The 22,321-nt window shown below is 43.2% G+C and overlaps 1 protein-coding gene across 19 annotated transcripts in view; it reads left to right on the top strand.

The window, feature by feature from the left end:
• SORBS2 (sorbin and SH3 domain containing 2) overlaps positions 1–22,321 on the top strand; it is a 289,436-nt gene that overhangs the window by 205,394 nt on the left and 61,721 nt on the right. For all 19 annotated transcript variants that reach the window (XM_083169075.1, XM_083169032.1, XM_083168988.1 and 16 more), the window contains 4 exons: positions 13,267–13,333; positions 17,885–17,929; positions 19,501–19,693; positions 21,998–22,112. In XM_083169075.1, coding sequence (XP_083025201.1) covers positions 13,267–13,333; positions 17,885–17,929; positions 19,501–19,693; positions 21,998–22,112 — 420 coding nt within the window. The remainder of the gene's footprint in view (positions 1–13,266; positions 13,334–17,884; positions 17,930–19,500; positions 19,694–21,997; positions 22,113–22,321) is intronic.

Genomic DNA, 22,321 nt, shown 5'->3' with positions numbered 1-22,321 from the left:
GCCCTGTGGGGATCTCATGGTGTGCCTTGGCAAATGTAAAATCTTATTTAGTGTGCCGCAAGGTAAAAAGGTTGAAAATCATTGCTGTAGACACTGTCTATCTAATAATCCGCACCCAGCAGAGGTCAGGTCCCAACAAGAAAGCCAGCTGCAGTGTCATTAATATAATTGTAAACCAAAAGATGACAAATATTGTTTACAAGAATATACTTTTGTCTTACAAAAATATAGCGTTCTCAGTTGCTCCGATAACCTGTAAAGCATTACATTGTCTGTAGACTGTGGATTGTGGCATATTTCCATCTTTGCCTTACTGTAGTAGCCTTTAATCTGAAATTGTTCTGCCCAATGGTAATTACAGGAGCAGTTGTCACTGCTTCCAGTGAACACATGGCATAATGGGGCAGATGTATTAAGCCTGGCGAAGAGATAAACTGGAGATAAAGTGGAGAAAAAGTGGAAGGAGATAACGCACCGGCCAATCAGCTGTGTTTGAAATATGACAGTTGGAAGTTGATTGGCTGGTGCGTTATCTCCTTCCACTTTTTCTCCACTTTATCTCAAGTTTATCTCTTTGTCAGGTTTAATACATCTGCCCCTTTGTGCTGCCACACTGACAAAGCCGTGAGTGATGCACTATTGGAAAGTGGTGGTTGGGGTAGTCCGCAATACAGTATACTAGCTGACTAGGCAAATGAATGAGATAAGAGTCTGTATTTAACATAATGACCACTGAGCCATAATGAATGTATTTTGAGTAACTACAGTGCTATATATTCTGTACTACATTTAAGCTTCCAGTTTGGATGAGAAGAAAGGTTTGGAAGGAAGAATTTTATGTTTCTAATTTCTCTCTCACTAGTGAACAATTTTTGTTTCAGGAAGTCAATACCTGCCAGGGTTATATTTCTTCTATGACTGTAATTCAATTGTTCAAATCTCAGGGTTCACATTTACCCTAAAATTTCTCTGGAGAATACAGTGAGAAAACGGTTTATTATTTAGGTGAATGTTATTACCCTGGGTTAAAAGACACACACGCTGTTCTGACATATGACAGTGCTTTCAGCATTCAGACCAATTTCCTGGAGATATGTGAAAAATGACTTTGCTCCTGTAACACCAAACCTAGTTCTGTCAGGCAAACGAATATATATATATTTTGGTGGAGCGTAATATAAATGTACAAAGCGTTCTGTATGACACGAGCTCCCAGTGGGTATGAGAACAAGAGCTTGAAGCATATAATGTCACGTTCTCCTGAAAATATAATGTGCACTGCGCACCGCAGTTGTCTGTATAACAGGGTTGAGTCCAACAGGGAACACTGACCTCTCACACCTTTAATGTCCCTTGTCAAAGATCTGAGATAATCCATTGCTAAAATATACCGACAGTGGGGGAAGGCTTCCATTCTGATGTTAGATGTCTCTTTAATACCTGCAAGGAAAATGATTGGCTATTTTGAATACAAAGAGTTCTTGACCTAATGTTGAATCGTCCTCTATCAGCATGTTATTCTTATTACAGATATAGTGTTCCAGATGGAAGATGGCATAATAATCTCACCCGATTAAAAACGAGGCTATTTTATAGTATGTGTGTGCGGCAAAATGACGGCCTAGTCCCTATCTGCTTCTATGTCCATTCTGTCTTAACAGCTCCCTCTCTCCATATACGAAAAGTTTAAAACAGATCATTCTGCTGTCACCCCCTGTTGAGATATATATATATATATATATATATATATATATATATATATCTATAGCTATATAGGTATAGGCTCCACCTACATTTGATATACAGAATTGTGATAATTACATAAAAATTATGATTTTTCTGCAGTCATCAGGTCAACAAGAGTGGATTTTCTATATATTTTTGCTTGAAATATAATGCACCACATAGCATACACCACTTGTTCCATATTCAGGTCAACATAAGAAAGAGCAGTGGCAGATATAGGGGGTGTTTAGGAGATTTATTTCTCATTATTATTTAAACAGCTAGCAATGGATCGGGAGTCACATCCTGCTACACTAGACTGCAGCGAGACCCAGAAGGCTTTTTCAGCATAAGAGACCACAGATCCACACTAAAGGTGCATTTTTTACACAACAGACTCTAGTAACCGCAGTGCTTCTGTTATCACCATGGGACTTCGGGGGGGAAAGTACTATAAAATGAGTACAGAGATTGCAGTGCCATGACTAAAACTAATAACCCCCCCCCCCCATTGCTGTAATAAGATTACTTAATATCCCCCACCACCACCACCTCTACCCTCCATGGTACCTGCTCATCATTGTCACCGGATTCCTCCTCCCTCCGGCCACTGCTGTCGGGGTCTGCCAAGTCTACCCCATTACAAATGCCTTTCTCAAATTGACAAGACCGGATTTATGGATGCTAGGGGAGGCTGCAGCCATTTTGGTGAGGACATTTTTATTCATCATAATGACCTGTAATGTTTGCCTTATATTTTTAAATATATAAAATCTTTGAATTTATATAACAAATGTGAGCAATGTTGGCCCTTTTAGCGGATATTTTGCACATCACTCACAGAGATGTTGGCACTTAAAGGGTTAATATATACATGTTTGCACGACATATTTTCAATCGTGGAAATTACCATATAAAACCTTGTAATTTAAACGAAAATGAAATGCTGAATAAAGGATTGAAAAGGAGATTGTTGTTCTACACATAAAACATTGAAATCTTTGCCTGGATGCCTCATCCCTTTAGCGTGTGCGCTCCCCAGCCCATTGGTTCATATCCCATCAGTTAGTGCATAACCAGGAATATCTAGTTGAAACGGAAAACATTTGAAGCTCTTATCTGCAATATTACATGAAAATATGGAACAAGTTCAGAGAAATACTGGCCAACGTAATCTCATTGCTGTACATGTAGGAGCTGGAAAACCTGCTGACAATCCCAAACACTCATTTCTTAGCCAAACATTTCTCATAAACAAGAAGGTAAAACCCTCTGAATAATCCAGACCCATGTTCTGTAGAAGTGACCAATCCGTTTTAGTTGTACCGGTGATGATATTGTGCTACCTACACGTAGGGTGCATACACACTGTACAATTTGTTTGACCAATTTGGTTGAAAGACATTTCCATTGAACCCAGTGTCCTGGACTAAAGATCTTGACGAAAAATATTGACGACAGACGAAAGAAGAAAGATCTAGCTACAGTTTATAGGCTCTTTTTGAAAGATATTCAAATTGAGCTGCATGCACAGTTGACGAACAATCTTGATGAACAACTGGCGGGTATGCGCATCATCATTCATCGTTTGTTTGTTGACAATATCTTTTGTCAACATCTTTCGTCCAGGACACTGGGTTCAATGGAAATGTCTTTCAGCCAAATTGGTCAAAAAAATTGTACAGTGTGTATGCACCTTTACAGTATGTACAGATTTTGGGGTAGATGTATGAAGCAGTGATAAGGGAGGAGAAGTGATAAAGTGCTTAGCACTTTATCACCGGCCAATCAACTCCTGACTGTAAAGTTACAGGCTTGGTTTAAAAAGGGATAGTCAGGAGCTGATTGGCCGGTGATTACGTACCAGGCACTTTATCACTTCTCCTCCCTTATCACTGCTTCATACATCTACCCCTTTGCATCTATCAATTAGTGCTTATGATTGTCACTTCATGTCACAGCAAAACAATTTAATGAAAAGAAATACAGTAGCAGGTGGTTATGTATAATGAAAACAATAGAATAGTAATTAATTCCAAATGAAAGCTGGCAAATTAACGTAATTTTGTCAGGAGCAGTGGAACTGTATTGCATGTGGCAGTAAGAAATGTTAGACTACTAGTGGTGGCTGTGTGATTTGTTTAGGGATGCTGTCGCTAGGTTGACACTATGCAGGTCAACATACATTATGTCGACCACTAAAGGTCAAAAGGGCTTATGTCGACCTATGAAATAGGTTGACATGGCTAAGGTAAAAGTGAAAAACATAGTGACATAGTAATTAAGGTTGAAAAAAAGATGTTATTCCATCGAGTTCAACCTATCTAACTTGTAACTACTGACTTGAGTAAGTCATATCTATAGGATTCAAACAAATACAGAAAAAATCACCACTCAATCCCTGGGTTGGCTGGTTGTTTCTGAAGAAATGGACCAAGGGCGATGTAGAGTAGATTTCACATAATTGAATCCCACCTCCGTTTGAAATCCATATGGTGTATTTATATAGAAAGAAAAATATACAATGTACAGTATGAATTCTCTCTTAGTTGTAATTAAGACACAGAAAAGGGTATATATCCCAAATGCGTACCCCACTCACGCAAGAAATGGGTGTATAAAGGTTTCTTTACCACACACTCAGGGTCCACCACATGTGATTTAGCCGGACTCGGAATAAGTGCGTACCATTACTCACTGGTGGAACAGCTGTTAACCTTGCATAAAGGTATCTTTTGAAGTATCTATTTCAGAATCGCTTTATACCAGGTATCCCAGGGACAATAGTGGGTATAAGTGTATAATGGTATCTTTTCCTAGTCCTCATTCAAAATTCCCAGGCTTAAAACGATCTCTCATTTCAGCATATAATATTAAAAAGGAAGAAAACTCCTTTCAGTGGTAGTTTTTCAATACATTTATTTGGTACATCAAAAAGAAAACGACTGGAGCAGAAGATGGAAAAATACGGTACCTGTGTGTGGGGCAATGGCCATTCACCCCAGACTGGTTACCTATCTAGAACGCACTCCAAGTCACCACAGCATACAATGAGTTCTCCTCTCCTTCCAACGCGTTTCGATAGGAGGTCCAATTTTTTACAAGGCTTCAAAAAGATAGGACCTCCTATAGATCGGTAACCAGTCTGGGGTGAATGGCCATTGCCGCACACACAGGTACCATATTTTTCCATCTTCTACCTGTGATCACTGTGGTTAATTGCATACCCCCTTAGACTTGCAACCAAGTGAAAATGTCAGGTTTGCACAGTACCTGACGCACCGTGAATTGCTTTTAGACTTCAGCAATAGTGTATGAGTACACATCTGTAATATCACTTGTTTTCTTTTACCTTTTATAAAGTATATAATTGATCCTGAATGTCACATGTCTAACTTCTATACTTCAAGATACAGAATTTATTAGTTCTAAATGTGATGGTTTCCCTACGCCATGTGCTTCTTACCTGTTGACATGGGGTATCTGTTGGCTCTAAGCACAGGAACACCTTACCATTGCTATCTCATTGCTCAAACTCAGCTGCATGTCGTTCTTATGGCTGCTGATTAGTAGGAGGACAGGAACAGGAAAGGGTCAGTCTAGTTTAGAGACTCCCCTCACTTCCCCGTGTCTTCATCTCCAACAATAGGCAGGTTCTGTGCCATTGTTTTCAAAAACAACTTTGTAATGTTTGGGCCAATGGGCATGGATAGGGAAATATTCATATAAACTGTGTATAGGCAGAGATGTATATACCCCAGAGAAAACACACTGCGTGCCTGAAACATGAACCATAAAATGTAAATCCTGTTCGGCCAGATTACAGCCATCTATCTAATTACTCTTTTGTAATATACTCTGGTTTTTTTTTCAATAAACTATTTATATGACTGATTTATATATAATCAATGGAATTGATATATAAATTGTTGGTGAGAGATCAGAATTTGGTATTGAAACATAAAGTGTTAAATTCCATTGACATCAAAGTTTTATGAATTTGATATCACAGATGATGGACATAATAATGGTATGTTGAAAATGAGTATAAATTGTCATTTTATATTTGTCGGTCTGTACTTTTACATAACGTACTACAACAAAACAATAAGAAAAATAATATAGGAAATAAAATAAAAAATAACTTTAAAGTAAGCTTCTTACCTAGGCGCAGACCATACAATCACTAATGTTTAACTAAGCCTCTGTGTTGGCTGGCCACACCTCCTATATACTGGCTGCACCCCTGAGCCTGGGCCCCCTACCACTGCATTCCCCTGCGGGGCCATCTGTGCTGACGACACGGTTTGTATGTTTGAGCTTTAATTGTGTAGAGGGCAACGAGACTGGGGTGAAAATGGGGTGAGCTGCAATCTCCTATATATTTGGCTACATCTGTCACTCAAAGTGGGTGTCTGTGTCTATAACGCTCTGTTCCTGGACTTTCCTCTTAATGTGTGATTGCCTTCATCTGTGCTGAACACCTTTCTGAGAAATTAACCTGTTTAAAACAGGTGATGGCAATCATACATTAAGGGGAAGTCTAGAAACAGAGCATTGTGTCCCTCCTGGAGAGGGTCATGTTGGGAGGTATGTGCCAGAGAACCAGCCCAGTGAGCCCACAGACAGTGCCAGACACCCTCTGCCTTCCCATGTTACCCAGCACTGCTACTCCACAGCCACCAGGTGAGCGCCCCCCTCCCGCGATTTCCGGCAAAACCTCCCCCCCCCCGCGCGCCCCCCCCTCCCGCGATTTGCGGCAAAACCTCCCCGCGCCCCCCCTCCCGCGATTCGCGGCAAAAACACCCGCTCCCCCGCGACCCCCCCTCCCGCGATTCGCTGCAAAAAGAACCCCCCCACGACCCCTCCCGCAATTCGCGGCATAACCACCACCCCGCGAACCCCCCCCTCCCGCGAATCGCGGCAAACCCTCCCCCGTGACACACCCCCCCCCCCCCCCCGATTCGCGGAAAAAACACCCCCCCCCCGCGACCTCCCTCCCGCGATTCGCTGCAAAAAGAACCCCCCCGCGACCCCCCCTTGCACGATTGGCGGCACCCCCCCTGCGACCCCCCTCCCGCGATTCGCGGCACACCCCCCCCCCCCCCCCCCCCGCAATTCGCAGCAGCCCCAGGATTAAATGGCACATGCAAAACACTGACATGGCTATGGTCGACAATGAAAAAGGTTGACATGAGTTTTTGAAGATTTATTTTTAATTTTTTCATATTCATTGTCATGTGTCGACATGGACACCAATGAAGTGGCACACTTATGTCAACATTTACATGTGTTTCTGTGTTGATTTTTTCTTGTGGCGATTCGCGTCACACCCCCCCGCAACCCCCCCTCCCGCGATTCGCGGCACCCACCCCCGCGACCCCCCCTCCCGCAATTCGCGGCACCCCCCCGCGATTCGCGGCAGCCCCAGGATTAAATGGCACATGCAAAACACTGGCACGGCTATGGTCGACAATGAAAAAGGTTGACATGAGTTTTTGAAGATTTATTTCATTTTTGGAATGTTTTCATATTCATTGTCATGTGTCAACATGGACACCAATGAAGTGGCACACTTATGTCAACATTTACATGTGTTGACCTTTCTGTGTTGATTTTTTCTTGTGGCGATTCGCGTCACACCCCCCCGCAACCCCCCCCCCCGCGATTCGCGGCATCCCCCGTGACCCCCCACCTCCCGCAATTCGCGGCAACCCCCCACCGGAACCCCTGTGAACCCCGCCCTCCCGCGATTCGCGGCACCCCCCGTGATTCGCGGCAGCTCCAGAATTAAATTGCACATGGAAAACACTGACATGGCTATGGTCGACAATGAAAAAGGTTGACATGAGTTTTTGAAGTTTTTTTTTCATTTTTTGAATATTTTCATATTCATTCTCATGTGTCGACATGGACACCAATGAAGTGCCACACTTATGTCAACATTTACATGTGTTGACCTTTCTGTGTTGATTTTTTCTTGTGGCAATTTGCGTCACACCCCCCCCACCACCCCCACTCCCGCGATTAACGGCACACACACACACACACACCTCCCCCGCGATTCTCGGCACCCCACCCCGTGACCCCCCCTCCCGTGATTCACGGCACACCCCCGCGACCCCCCCTCCCATGATTCGCCGCAACCCCCGCCCCGTAACCCCCCCTCCCGCGATTCGCGGCACCCCCCGTGATTCGCGGCAGCTCCAGAATTAAATTGCACATGGAAAACACTGACATGGCTATGGTCGACAATGAAAAAGGTTGACATGAGTTTTTGAAGTTTTTTTTTTCATTTTTTGAATGTTTTCATATTCATTCTCATGTGTCGACATGGACACCAATGAAGTGCCACACTTATGTCAACATTTACATGTGTTGACCTTTCTGTGTTGATTTTTTCTTGTGGCGATTCGCGTCACACCCCCCCACACACCCCCGCAACCCCCACTCCCGCGATTCACGGCACGCACACACCCCCCCCGCGATTCTCGGCACCCCACCCCGTGACCCCCCCTACCATGATTCGCCGCAACCCCCGCCCCCGTAACCCCCCTCCCGCGATTTGCGGCAACCCACCCCGCGACACCCCTCCCGCGATTCTCTGCAATCCCTCCCCTCCCGCGATTCACAGCATCCACCCCCCCACAACCCCCCCCTCCTGCAATTCGCGGCACCCCCCGCGACCCCCCTCTCCTGCAATTCGCGGCACCCTCCGCGACCCCCCCTCCCGCGATCCGCGGACACCTAAGTTGCAATACAGGGCATCTTTCATACAATTCTAACCATATTTCTCATATACAAACGTTCACAAATTAAGGGGGCGCAGCCCCTTACGACGGTGTGAAGAGCGCCCGTAGGGCGCGATGAATCACCTAGTTCTATATAACTGAGGCCTCAGCCAAATGTTTCAATATACTCATGAATCCATCTGTAGTGTAATATTCAGCCTGCTAGGCCTACCATTTAGCACTAGCTAGGTTGTTATCATGTGGTTTTGTTTTAAGTTATACAGGAGTAGATGTGACTTTGTTACCGTGGTGCACCACAGGAAATGCATGGTGGTCTGTAATCTGTAATTCCCAGTACATGATTGCTATGTTGAATTTTTTTTATTTGAAGTACTCATTTTTTTTATAAACCTTGTTCTAAAGTCAAAGGAATAATACACATGTCCAAAGTACATTTTATACACAGACTTCTAATGTGCAGTTGTTCAATGATTAGATAATAGAAATGTGGTTGGTAATTTCAAGAGACCATTGTGGTTACGTTGACATGCTAGCTTGCATGTTGGCACATGTGAAGGGATGTAGAAGTCAGTGACTGGTAAATAAACAGGTGACACTGATCATTCGGGAAGGGATAGGCAGAACGAGAACAGTACATAAAGAACCAGGATATGGCAAGATAACTCAGACTTAAGAGCAGCGAGTGGCATGTAGGCTGCATGCATGGTGTTGCATGGGACAATATCTGCCCATATGGACAGGATAATACTTTTTATATACTTTTTCTATAGACCGAACATGAACAGTGGAATTCTACAAGGCGTTTCCATGTCCTAAATCCTTCTTGATGATATGACAGCTACTGATACTGATTGTTTTCTTGACACTCTACTATGTCAGTATATTACATAAGTTTTATACGATAAATTCCTTCTTGCGGAATGTATGTCTTGGGCAGGGCTCTCTTGTTCTTCCTTTGGAACTTATTCAGACCTGATTGCTGTTTTGGGAATATGCATGGCAACTGATTATCGAACAACTGTGCATGCATCTGAGCCACAGTATGCTTTTGCGACGGTACACAGTGACAAAATGCAGTCTTTATTGTTTTATTTGCAAGCTGGCTGCAGTTTAATTGACAGGAAGTCACCGTTTGTGTGTGGAAACCGGCCTTTTTCAGGGATTAAATGAATGTATTTAAAACCAGTTGAAAGGTTGGGTAAATATATATTTGAAATGTCAGGGGACACTGCAGTACCTCCAGTAAACTTCCAATGAATAATCATGCACTTGGAGGGTACATAGCATAATTTGGCCAATAAAGGCCTCATTTTTTCACATGATTTTTTTTCTATAAAAACTAAACAAAAACCTTGATAATAAATGTAATTAAGATGGCACAGCTACTTAAAGGTGTATTGTTTTTGGACCTGTAGAGTCTTTATACAAGGTTTTTGTATTAAAAACACTGAAAGATGGTTTTCTGTAGTTTGAAATACTGAAAAGACCTTCATTTGCTGGGAGAAAATAAAAACCCTTGCTGGCTATCGTTTTTCCACCATTAACTCATTGGCAGGTATTCAATGCTGTTTGCGAGTGGTGACAGCGAGCAGGGCTTCCTGCTCGCTGTCACCACTCACCCTGACAGCATTCAACACAGCCTCCGCATCCGCCAATTCCCCCTCGCTCCGTTTTTTGAGCGAGGGGGAATTGGCGGATGCGGCTCCAGAAGCAGCGAGACCCGCGGCTAAAAACTGCGAGGTTTCTGCAGCAGCCGCGGGTCTCGCTGTTTTGGGGAATTCTCGCCGTCCTGTGACGGCGAGGATTTCCCCAAAAGGTTGAATAGAGCGAGCGGCCGGCGCGGGGGTTAAACAGCGAGGATCGCTGGTTTTCAGCAATCCTCGCTGTTTAACCCCCTCGCCGGCCGCTCGCTGCGGCATTGAATACCAGCCATTAAGTGCCAACATCTCTGTGAGCTGTGCAAAATATCCGCTAAAAATGCCAGCGTCTCTCACATTTGTTATATAAATTCAAACAATACATGTTGTGTAACTCCTATATAAGGTAAAGGTACTCTTTACCTAGAACGGCGCCCATCGTGACCATCGAATGCACTAAAAAACGGGTGCGATGCGATGGCCGCGATTTCCCATAGGGATCAATGTTAAAAGTGAGATTGGACGCGATTTTAGTGTTAAATGCCTCAATGCCCGCGATTTTTACATAGGAAACCATGTTAAATGGGCCACAGAGCCCTAATAGTCCCCCTGAAGTCTTAAATGGCCCCCACAATTTTTAACGCCACCCCACGATCAACGTGAACCCGAAGCGCGGCGAGCATTGAGAATAGAATAGTGTAGCGAGGCGAGCGGACGCGGATACCTTCACAGGTAAACGCGTCCCTTCGCGGGCTTCACAGGTATCCGCGTCCCCTCGCGGGGCTCGGTGGCTCGCTGCGCTCGCCACACTATTCTATTCTCAACTCCACGCCGACGTGGATAGTGGGGGTATGAAAAGGTCGGAGGACGCGTACCGCCGCCCCTCGCAGGCTCGCTGCGCTCGCCACGCTTCGGGTTCACGTTGATCGTGGGGTGGCGTTAAAAATTGTGGGGGCCATTTAAGACTTCAGGGGGACTATTAGGGCTCTGTGGCCCATTTAACATTGTTTCCTATGTAAAAATCGCGGGCATTGAGGCATTTAACACTAAAATCGCGTCCAATCTCACTTTTAACATTGATCCCTATGGGAAAATCGCGGGCATCGCGTCGCACCCGTTTTTTATGTGCATGCGATGCCCGCGATTTTTTACCCCCCGACGCCCGCGATGCTAATCGCGGGCGCCGTTCTAGGTAAAGAGTACCAAGGTAAACATTACAGGTCATTATGATGAATAAAAATGTTTGCTGAGCAATTTTCACACCTATTTTAACAAATTCACTTGGCAATCAAAGGGTTAATAAAGAGTGCACAAATCAGCCATTTGACACCTATTAGGAAGCTACACTGCTTTCCTTATAAATACTAGCAGCCTTTTATGTGGTCCTATTACCTCAGTTTTGGGGGTGCCTCCAGACTTTGCTGCTTTTTGTTCTCATTCCCTTAGGGAGTACAGAGCGAGATCAGGCCGGGAGGTGGTCCTATTGTGGTGCCACTGCATACTTTTCTCCTTCCTTGCAATGGCAACTCACCCCCTTGCACGTAATAGGTTATACTCCATAGAGTATCATAGCTTCCAACTAAACTCATTTTGGAGGGATGTCCCTATTGAGGTTGGAGCTTGTGGTAATAAAATGGCTTTAATATCCACAAAGTGGCTTTGGTCTTTTGATGTGTTCAGCACGCCCTCTGGCATGTGGCCACGCCCAGAAGGACAAGACCACACCTACTATTATACCTACAAACACTTTTACTGCTATTTTGGGATCACAGATGTTGGGATTATACAGCTAATCACATGGCAATATTACATTTTACCATTTCCCAATGCAAATCAGGTACAAATATATACAGTAGTACAGTGCCAGATTAAGCCTTCGGGGGGCCTGGGGCACTTTAGACAGGGGGCCCCCTTGCACTTGTCATTACTGGCCGCAAACTGCATGGGAGAATATTACACTGTCAAAACAGAGTAAAGGCAGTATAAACTTGGTCATTGGGTAACTGCAAGGGGGATATATATATCGTGGCTGTATGTGTTTCTGAGGAAGGGACGGAGTTCTCGAAAGTACTTAACCTGCCTTAAATACAGATTTTTCTGGAGGATTTACAAAGTCTCTGAGTGCCGTTCTTTTGTATGTATGTATGTATGTATGTGTGTATATATATATGTATGTGTGTGTGTGTGTGTGTGTGTATGTATGTATGTATATGTATGTATATATATATATATATATATATATATAATCTCAACAACATTTCAATATTATTATAAAATCGTCTTCAGGCTTCTGAAGGGTGATAAAGAGAGATATAAACGTCCAGCCAATCAGCTCCTTACTGACTTTTTTTCAAACTCAGCCTGTAACATGGCTGTTAGGATGTGATTGGCTGGACATTTATCTCTCTTTATCACCCTTGCATTTATCTCTTGTTAAGGCTTAATACATCTGCCCCACTGTGAGCAGAAATAAAAATTTTATGAAAGCAATGCAGCATTTTAGACCAATGTATTTTTCCAGGGGAATACCTTTCAAGTTTCCCATGTTCATCACAGATGGTAACATACTTTTCTTAGTAGGTATGCATTATTTAACAAACCGCTTGATAGTATTGTGAAAGCCTTTTTTGCTAGTAGCATAACGACTCTATTACGTAATGTGTACATTGTTGCATTTCATGATACAGTCAGTGATCCTCTCTCATTGATGGAGGTATTAGTTAAATCTGCTGAAAGACATAACACGGTTTTACCTGTGCTCATGATCTTAGCCAGAGAACTATTTGATCAAGTAACATAACAAGCGGTATTGTACAGATAGCTCAGGGAATAAATGTGGCTGGCGCTGTGGTTCAGCAGGTTGGATTAGTTCTTGTTGTATTGTACTTAGGAGAGATATTTCTATCTGCCAGTGACTAGATCACACAGATGAAGCATACCTCTCACAGGAGGCTGGCAGGGGAGATACTCTGTACAAATAGCAGACATGGATTTTCAAACAGATCATTCACAATCACAAATATCTAATGACTTGGTAACTCTCCTTAGCAAATTGGTAAGCGGGGTCGTGTTACTGCTCTTTGGATAACTGGAAACCAATAAAACTAATGACTTTTCTTTTTAATTGTTTCTTTTTTCTTTTTTTTTATCAGACTGTTGATAGACCGAAAGACTGGTACAAGACCATGTTCAAGCAGATCCATATGGTCCATAAGCCAGGTAAGGCCATATTATTATATTTTGTGATGATTGTTTACAGGCGTATCTGTTTCCTTATGTGCTATAGTGTGTGTATACAGTAGCATCTAGTTATAAATATATAGAAGTAGTGCTGTGCATATGTGTATTGCAAGGGTATTCAACATCCGGCCATCTAGCTGCTGTAGAACTGCAGATCCCAGCAGAGCTGGGGGTGTGCGCGAAATCAGACGGCACTCAGTAATCCCCAGCAAAAATTTAAGACTGCTGACACAGGTAGTAAGAATGACATTCCAGAGTTGGGGGTTCCTTTGTGTTGTCTAATCTTGCACATTACATTCATATAGGAAAGTTACCTGGATAGACCAGCACCAGAATCGACCATAGGATACCAGCACTGGAATCCCAACTCCCGGGATGCCAACGGTAGGTTGCCCAGCTTTGCTACGTGGTGCCGGTGGTTCAGCGGTCACAGTTGGGTACCAGGAGTGCAGCAAAGAGAGATCATCTGCGGCAGGGGGCACTTTCAGAAAGAGAAGTCCAGGGGTACTGACCCCCGGTGCCCCCCTATTAAGGTCCATACGCACTGGGCGATTATTCCCAGCGTGTATGGACAGCGATGACCGCTGTCATCGCGGGGGGGAAAGTTGCTCAGTGCATACACACTGAGGACAGGTTCGTATAGCGCAGCGCTATGCAAAGCCATCCTCAAAGCCGCTCATCTGCTGGTAATACCAGCAGATTAGTGGCATTCCCGGCAATGATGCAGGAACAGGCATCAAAGATCAAAGTCGCCCAGTGTGTATGGGCCTTAAGTCTAGCATGTTTCCGTTTCACAGTTTCAGCATGCTGGGATGTGTAGTTCCACAGCAGCTGAAAGGCCACATGTTCAATACCCTTGCTATATAGCTGTCATTTTTCCGACCCAATATGAAAATTGCATTATTTTATATTGGTAATATTGCTCATGGACATGCAGGCCGGTACCACCTTTTGTGATGTTTTACTAGAACTTGTACAATACTATATTTGCTATTGGAGAACCGCTAGCCAGTGTTTTTCAACCATTGTGCCTTGAGCTGTTCCCAAGTGTGCCTCCAGATGCCCAAACCAGTTAACCGACACCACCAGTTCAACTGTTATTTACTGGTCTCTTCTTTTCATGTAAAGGGCCAATGTATTTTATTTTGGTTACCTGTGGGAACCAGTGTGATTTTTTTATTTATATTAGGGCCACTAGTTGTTTTTTTTTTTTCATGTGGGGGCCAATGTGTTTTGCCCTGTGGGGATCTCATGGTGTGCCTTGACAATTTTAAAATCTTATTTAGTGTGTCGCAAGGTAAAAAGTTTGAAAATCACTGTGCTACACATTTCAAATGACATCAGGGAATCTAATGGTCTGATGTAAATTTTATCTACATAAGTACAAATAAATGATGTGTGTGTGTGTATGGATGTTCCACGATAACTCTCAAATGCTTTAACTAATCGTCTTCAAACTTTGCACACTACCGTATCATCTTAAGGGATGGTCTAAGTTCGAAGATGGATTTAATCAGATGGCCCTTAAGGGTGCTGTCATAAGTGTCCATGCTATTTCTGTTTTTATGAATTGTGATCTGTCATTGGAAAGCTTATGAATTTCTGAATATAACACAATAAAGGCCTATAAGGGTCCATTAAATAAAAAACATTTTCACTTTACAAAACTTTTAACAAACTGAAATTAATAAGCGACTCATCTGCAGAGTGGTCTGTGAATCGAACACTTTATATATTCTTGTGACATCCATGTGAGATCGATCACCAATCAGTTATTTTTTCTCTTAATTGTTTGCTTATTCATTGAGGGCTGCTGCAGCAGCTCCTGCCCTGCTGTGGTTGGCAAGGGAAGGTGAATAGTTTGAGACCTGCTCTGGTTGCTGCAGTCGCTCCTGCCCTGCTGTGGTTGGCAAGGGAAGATGAATAGTTGGAGACCTGCTCTGGTTGCTGCAGCAGCTCCTGCCCCGCTGTGGTTGGCAAGGGAAGATGAATAGTTGGAGACTTGATCTGGCTGTTGCAGCAGCTCCTGCCCCGCTGTGGTTGGGAATGGAAGGTGGATAGTTGGAGATTTGCTCTGGCTGCAGCAGCAGCTCCTGCCCTGCTGTGGTTGGGAAGGGAAGGTGGATAGTTGGAGACTTGCTGTGCCTGCTGCAGCAGCTTCTGCTCTGCTGTGGTTGGGTACGGTAGGTAGTTGGAGACCTGCTCTGGCTGCTCCAGCATCCTTTGCCCTGCTGTGGTTGGGAAGGGAAGGTGGATAGTTAGAGATTTGCTCTGGCTGCAGCAGCTCCTGACGTGCTGTGGTTGGGAAGGGAAGGTGGATAGTTGGAGACTTGCTGTGCCTGCTGCAGCAGCTTCTGCTCTGCTGTGGTTGGATACAGTAGTTAGGTAGTTGGAGACCTGCTCTGGCTGCTCCAGCATCCTTTGCCCTGCTGTGGTTGGGAAGGGAAGGTGGAACAAGAATTGCATAAGCATAAACTTTCCCCTGTCTGTCGGATGGGCATTAAGACTAGTATATTATAGTAGTAAGCCCGCTTAAAGCTAAAGGTTTGAAAGCTAGTCTGCTACCTTTTGTGCTTGTGCATGTGTGAGAAAGAGGTGTAGTTTCACTCTCTGCCAGCAGATGGCAGTGTTTCAGAGATTTATGGACACTAGACATATATATGACTCACCAGAGTGCATCTCCTGAAGGAGACAACGCTTCCAGAATTGTTGGATCTGTATTGAAAGGCATTCCAATTATCTAAGGATCCAATGACCAACAGATTGTGAATACACTCTTGATGAAGTCTCAGAAGGGGACGAAATGCGTTGGTGTTTCTTGTTAGCTATAGTCAAGTGTCTGAAATACCAGATATAATTCCATTGTCCTCTGGAATGTTGCCATCAATATTTGAATAAGAGACTTTTTAATAAATATTTTAAAAATATGGACTTCTTTTACATGCTTTCGAGAAGATAAATATTGTAAGGCTTTTTTGATCTAATAGTAAGATTAACACTAGGGGCTCCATCTTACAACTGTATGCCATATTTTTTCCCCATCCAACAGGGGATTTTGTAATCACTTATAGTAACTGTGGGTGCGAAACAAAGGTCTGTACTCAAAAAAAAAAAAAAAAAAAAAATATATATATATATATATATTTTGAGTACAGACCCTATACAGTATATATATACTGTATAGATGATATGAGCCGATCCTATTAATTACGCAGGGTGTGAAGTGCCGGTCCTGAAGCATTTAATTGACAGCACTCAATTTCACACTCATCACAAGCTGGTTTTAGCACAAATTCATACAAAATTGCTCGTCCGTTTGAACGAATTCTGTCCGCTGTAAAGTGTGACCACTGGTGTGATGATTTGCACCCACAAATTCATTGCATTTTATTGGATTGCCCCCTAGTCTTTACTGTGAGATGTTTTAGGATGAGTGCTATCTAATAGACCAAGAAATCCGAAAAATGCTTGTTTTAAACATTAAGCTTTAATATGCTGAAGTTTTGATCAATCATTTTCAGTTACTCATGGTGAACCTACAGTATCACTTGAATTGGTGCACACTAGTGCAATGACAGCACAACGAATCACATACATTGTTCAGTACTCATGATCGCATGCTCCCGCCCGTCGCTAACCGATAAGGTAGTTAATATCACACTGGGGCCCTTATTCTGGTTCACTAGCAAAGGCAAATTCCATCTCAAATGGCCAAAACCATGTGCACTGCAGGTAGGGCAGATGCAACTTGTGCAAAAATAATTAGATTTCAGTGTTTTTTTGTTTCTGTGCAGGGTAAATACTGACTGCTTTATTTTTACACTGCAATAGAGCTCTCACTTTGAAGTAAAACCCCATGCAACTCTAACACTCTGCACATGTTACATCTGCCCCACCTGCATTGCACATGGTTTTGTCCATTTGAAAAGGAATTTGCCTTTGTGAGTGAACCAGAATAAGGGCCTAAGTGTATGCCCCATTAGAGCCACTTAACATTTTTGTTTTGTAACTGAATTGAGTTGCATTTTGAACACATTGCAGAAAATTGCATTGCTTTTGTTAAAACCATTTATCCGGTAAAATCCTTATTCTGCTGTGCGACCTTGACTTCTGAAATTGTCACGGTTTTTAGCTCCAGGACCGAGTAGACAACGGCAGACGTGGTTCATAGGAATACAACACCCAAATCACAATTACATTCCACAAATATTAAACCAGCTTTATTGGGTGTCTCTGCCTTCAGAGCTCAGCAAATATTTATCTGCAACAGATTGCTATTCCAGTGCACCTGCCCATTCCATTGTTCTGGGCTTTAAAATGAATGCATTTTAACATGACAAGGACAAGTACCAAAGAGGGTTAACAAATGGGTACGCAATAATTTTGAAGTGAAATGAGCTGTAAAATGAGCTGAACCATGAAGCATAATGTGGAAGGTGAAAGTCATTCTTGATTTGTTCTCAGCCTGTAGAAATTATGACTCTGTGCCATTACGGGACTTATTATCAGTACTACTGTTTTTTTTCACAGACAATGACAACGATTTTTCGAACACAGCCTATACATATAATACAGGTGAGTTACCCAGTCTGCATACACAATCACTAATGTATTTATGTGAGCAATAAAATGCATAATTGTATCTGCCTGCTGTACACCTAAGACGGAACAATGCCGGAAGCGTTCCGACACTGTTCACGAGCATATCAAATCGTTCATCATGCGTACACACGGAACGATTTTATTCACTTCACAAAAGATTGGTCTATGATCTTCCTGCATGCAGGAAAGATCATAGACCATCGTTAAAGATTGGTGAGTACGCGCATCGATTGGGAACTCCTACATTGTCCTTCAAATCGTTCCGTGTGTACGGGGGTACCGGACGGGATCCCGACAGGCATTTACCCCACGTCGGGATCCCGACTGTCAAAACACTGACAGCCGGGTTCCCGGCGGCCGTCGGCTATTTTCCCTCGTGGGGGTCTACGACCCTCATAGAGGGAGAATAGAATAGGTGGCTCGTGTAGCGAGCCCGCAAGGGGCATAGTTGCGCTCACTGTATGGCCTTCCTTATGACTGAACGCTCCTCTTCTCCGCCTTAGAATTCAAATCTCCCAAATAAATGGGTATCTTGTCTCAGGTGGAATATGCATGATTGTTAGTGGGTGGTTGTCCTAAGAAGGAGTGTACGGTATTTACCTCATACCATTATCATTCCATATTTGGGAGAAGAGGAACGCATCTCATTACCCAGGGACGTACTGTTCCACACCTGTAGCGCCAGTGGAGGGAACACCCACCCCTTTTTAGTTTCATATTGCTATTTAGTGGTGTCAGGGTCACCATTTTTGGGTGCACTCACCACAAGACAGCTACAAGCGCCCCAACCTGACAGACTCTCTATATACTTATTTCGCTTGGCTAACGGGCAGTGGCTAGGTCGGCAGTCAAAACCTGAAAAACTAATGTCCATCTTTTGCTTTTCCATTTCAACCTTTCGCTTGTATCAAACTTTTCTGAATCTCAGCCTTCTGTCAATGTCGACCAAGTACTCATCAAACTTTTTGGTTTCTCTCCATTGACTGTCAACCTAGACACTGTGGAACAGATGCACTAAGCTTCCAAAGTGATAAAATGGAGAGTGATAAACAACCAGCCAATCAGCTCCTACCTTCCATGTCACAGGCTGTGTTTGAAAAAGGTCAGACAAGAGCTGATTGTTTGGTTGTTTATCACTCTCCATTTTATCACATTTCAAGCTTAGTACATCTGGCCTTGTTTGTGAGCTGATCCACATACATAAAATGCTCCTCATTATGTAGTAATATGGGCGGGTTGGTTGTACAAGTCGCTATCGGACACATTTTTTTTTTTTAGTAATAGTAATCTGTTTGTAAACATATACCCGAACAAATATTAACACTCAAACCCAAAGTTGTTTTATCAGATATATCCCGCAAATAAAATTGCCATACTTTGTATAATTATTTAATAAGTGTGCCCTAAATAGTAATGTAAAGTTATAAATGTTCTGCTTTGCACTCTTTGCCGTATATTTTCCAGGCTCAATGTAAAGTGGTATATTCAGTTGTGTATATAATATTTGTGCCTAATATTCTGTGCCCTGGTGTATGTAACAACAGATATCTACAACTCTGCTATTCCTGCCTATTCTCACCCTGCCGCAAAGACACAGACATACCGACCTCTTTCTAAAAGTATCTCTGACAATGGCACCGATGTGTTTGTAACGTCTTCCCCACTGCCTCCTCCGCCCATACCCGTGCCTCCTCCGGCCATGCCTCCTCGCACCAGGGAGCTGTCCTCTCCTGAGAAGTAAGTCACCTTCCTGACGTTCTCCGTGTCTTGTCTGCTGGGATTAGAGCAGGGATATATGCTGTGTGGCCCTCCAGCTTCTGCGGAACCACACATCTCAGCCCTGCCAGTTTAAGTATGCCCTAATAGTAAAACTGTAGCAGGGAACAAAAGTGTTTTCTGGGAGTGTAAGGAAAAACCAAGGTGTGTCATGGTGTTTTAAGGGAGGGCGTGTGACGTCCGTTTCGGCCTTGATCAGCACAGACTAAGTAAGTTTCGCACAGACTGCACGCACTGGAAAAATAATGCGCCGTTCTGCATGATTTTCACAAGCCATTCACAGCCTTGCACAGTCCAGGTTTCCACTCTGGCGGGGTGGCGGCTATCTGATCGCAGGGCTCTGCAATTTCACAGAGCAGTCATCAGGTCCAACTAACCTCCTTACATTATATCTGTATTTATACTGTGCTACAGGCAGCATTTACAGGGAAACTGCTGTATATGAGGTGTATTGTGGCTGCACATTTTCTGTCCTCTGTGAGAGTGCTTATTACTGGTATTGCTCAAAAACAAAACTGCAGTAAACAGAGCAGCTCCCGATACATCTTGGATTCATTCTAACCAGCTGCATGAGCTTTACAAGTCCATTAGCAAAGATTGAATGCAAGGAAGAGAGAAAATAGAATCAGTGAAAGGGACCAATAAACAGAAAGAAAAGACAATGATCATGGTATCAACAGTGTCTCAATTCTTATGTTTGAGGACATTTGTCTGGAAGCAGGACCCCGAAAAAGAGGCAAGGGAGGAGATGAACAGATGGGAAAAGTCAAGCTGAGTCCTTTAAATCAAGCCACCCGAACTAGGTGTCTCTAAAAGTATCATAATAATCAGAGTGGCATTAAAGTAGATGTATACTGCTCCGCCTAAGCATTGTCGCTTAGTAAGATCTACCTGTTAACATAAACACTGATACTTATCGGATCTTGTTCATGTTTTGTGTTCTACTAACAAGTGGTTCCATATACAGTAAATGGCCATGAGAAACCTTATTGGTCAATGTATGTAGCTATAGGTTTCATATAGTGGGGGGGTGGGGGGGGATTGCTAGGCTCTTCAAGGAGTTGAGGAGATGGCTATTATTTCAGGGAGTGAGTTGGCAAGTAAGAGGTTAGTGCAAGTGGTGGAGAAGCAGTGGTGAGAGATGCTGTTTGGACAACAAGAACCCAAAGCAGATATGAAAACAAAGGCTTTTTCTTGAGGAGGTGGGTGGAGGTTGGGGGGCTTTCTTTCTGTTCATAGAAATTAGTGAACTTGTACAGATCTTTATTTTAATTACAGAAAATCTAAAATATGTGCTGAGGACCATATCACTGAGCAGTCCACTGTAAATGAAGTAAAAACAAGTTCATTACACTAGGCAACAGCCAAAAAGGATCCTACGTAAAAACAACCAATTTTTACTGCGCTAAACAACGTTTAAAATTGTTTTAGTTCAAGTTTTGAAAATCCTTGGATTACCGTTTGTATGTGCGCTTTTAATACCAGTGGTATCCAATTTACAAAAAAAATAATTGGTTGACCTTATAACTGTGTCATATGTACTGTAATGGGGCGTAACATGGGGAAATTTCAGGGCATTTTCGAAGTGATCTCACTAGATTGCTTAGAAAATGCCCCAACATCACTCCGTTATGTAGTGGCCATAGTGATGCACGGTCCCGTGCGGCGCCATCGCCTGGCGATTAATATCCAGTATGCTGGATAAATCTAGTTACATCTCCAGTCAGGGCCAGTATTCTCACCGGAGAACACTGGCCCTGACAGATCGCTCAGCACACATCACTGGAACATCACTGGCACATCGCTGTGCAGTGCTGTGTGCTGAGCGATCTTGCACCTTTCAGCAAAATCTCCCCATGTGTGAGCTCCTTAAGAGTATTGAAAAATGAAGCAAATCATATAAACCTCTAAACAAATTATAAATGTGTCTTTATACATCTTTTCTGCAGTCATGCCAAACAAACTCGCTTGGCACGCCGGGTCCCGTGATGCTAGCCTTGGACATTGTTTTGACAAAAATGCTTAACTAAGAGTCTCCTTGAGCATCATTGTCTCATTTTCAACAAAAGATGCCCAATGCTAACCGAGTTGCCTGGACCTGTGCATTTCCCGCTGTGTGGCTTATTGAGTCTAGATGAATGTGTGAACGATAATCGTATTATCGATACAAAGATTGTTATGAATGTGGTGTTTTCCTGTGTTTTTGTCACTTGACCTTTTTAGCTATGTTACTAACAAATGGACTTGTTTATCTTGTCCTGCAAGGAATGAATGGGAGCCACCTGACAGAAAAGTCGACACGCGCATGTTTCGTTCTGAGCCTAGAAGCATTTTTGAGTATGAACCTGGAAAATCCTCCATCCTTGAACATGAAAGACCGGTAAGAGCAGAGTGTTTATTGGCAGACTGTATATGAGAAGAAACCCATACATCCCCCAGCACACCGCAAGGGACCAGCAAAAGTTACCTGCATCCCACATTATAATAATATTCCAGAGATTTGCACATATATGGCCAGCCAGCAGTCACAGCAAGGTGTCTCTGCTCTGACGTTCTATGCCACATGATAACTGCACCACATTTTGAGCA

The sequence above is a fragment of the Crinia signifera genome, chromosome 1 (assembly GCF_055691185.1).
Source record: "Crinia signifera chromosome 1, ASM5569118v1, whole genome shotgun sequence".
NCBI lineage: Eukaryota > Metazoa > Chordata > Amphibia > Anura > Myobatrachidae > Crinia > Crinia signifera.
Note: the sequence above shows the minus strand (reverse complement) of the source record. Positions and strands in the feature narration are given on the sequence as shown.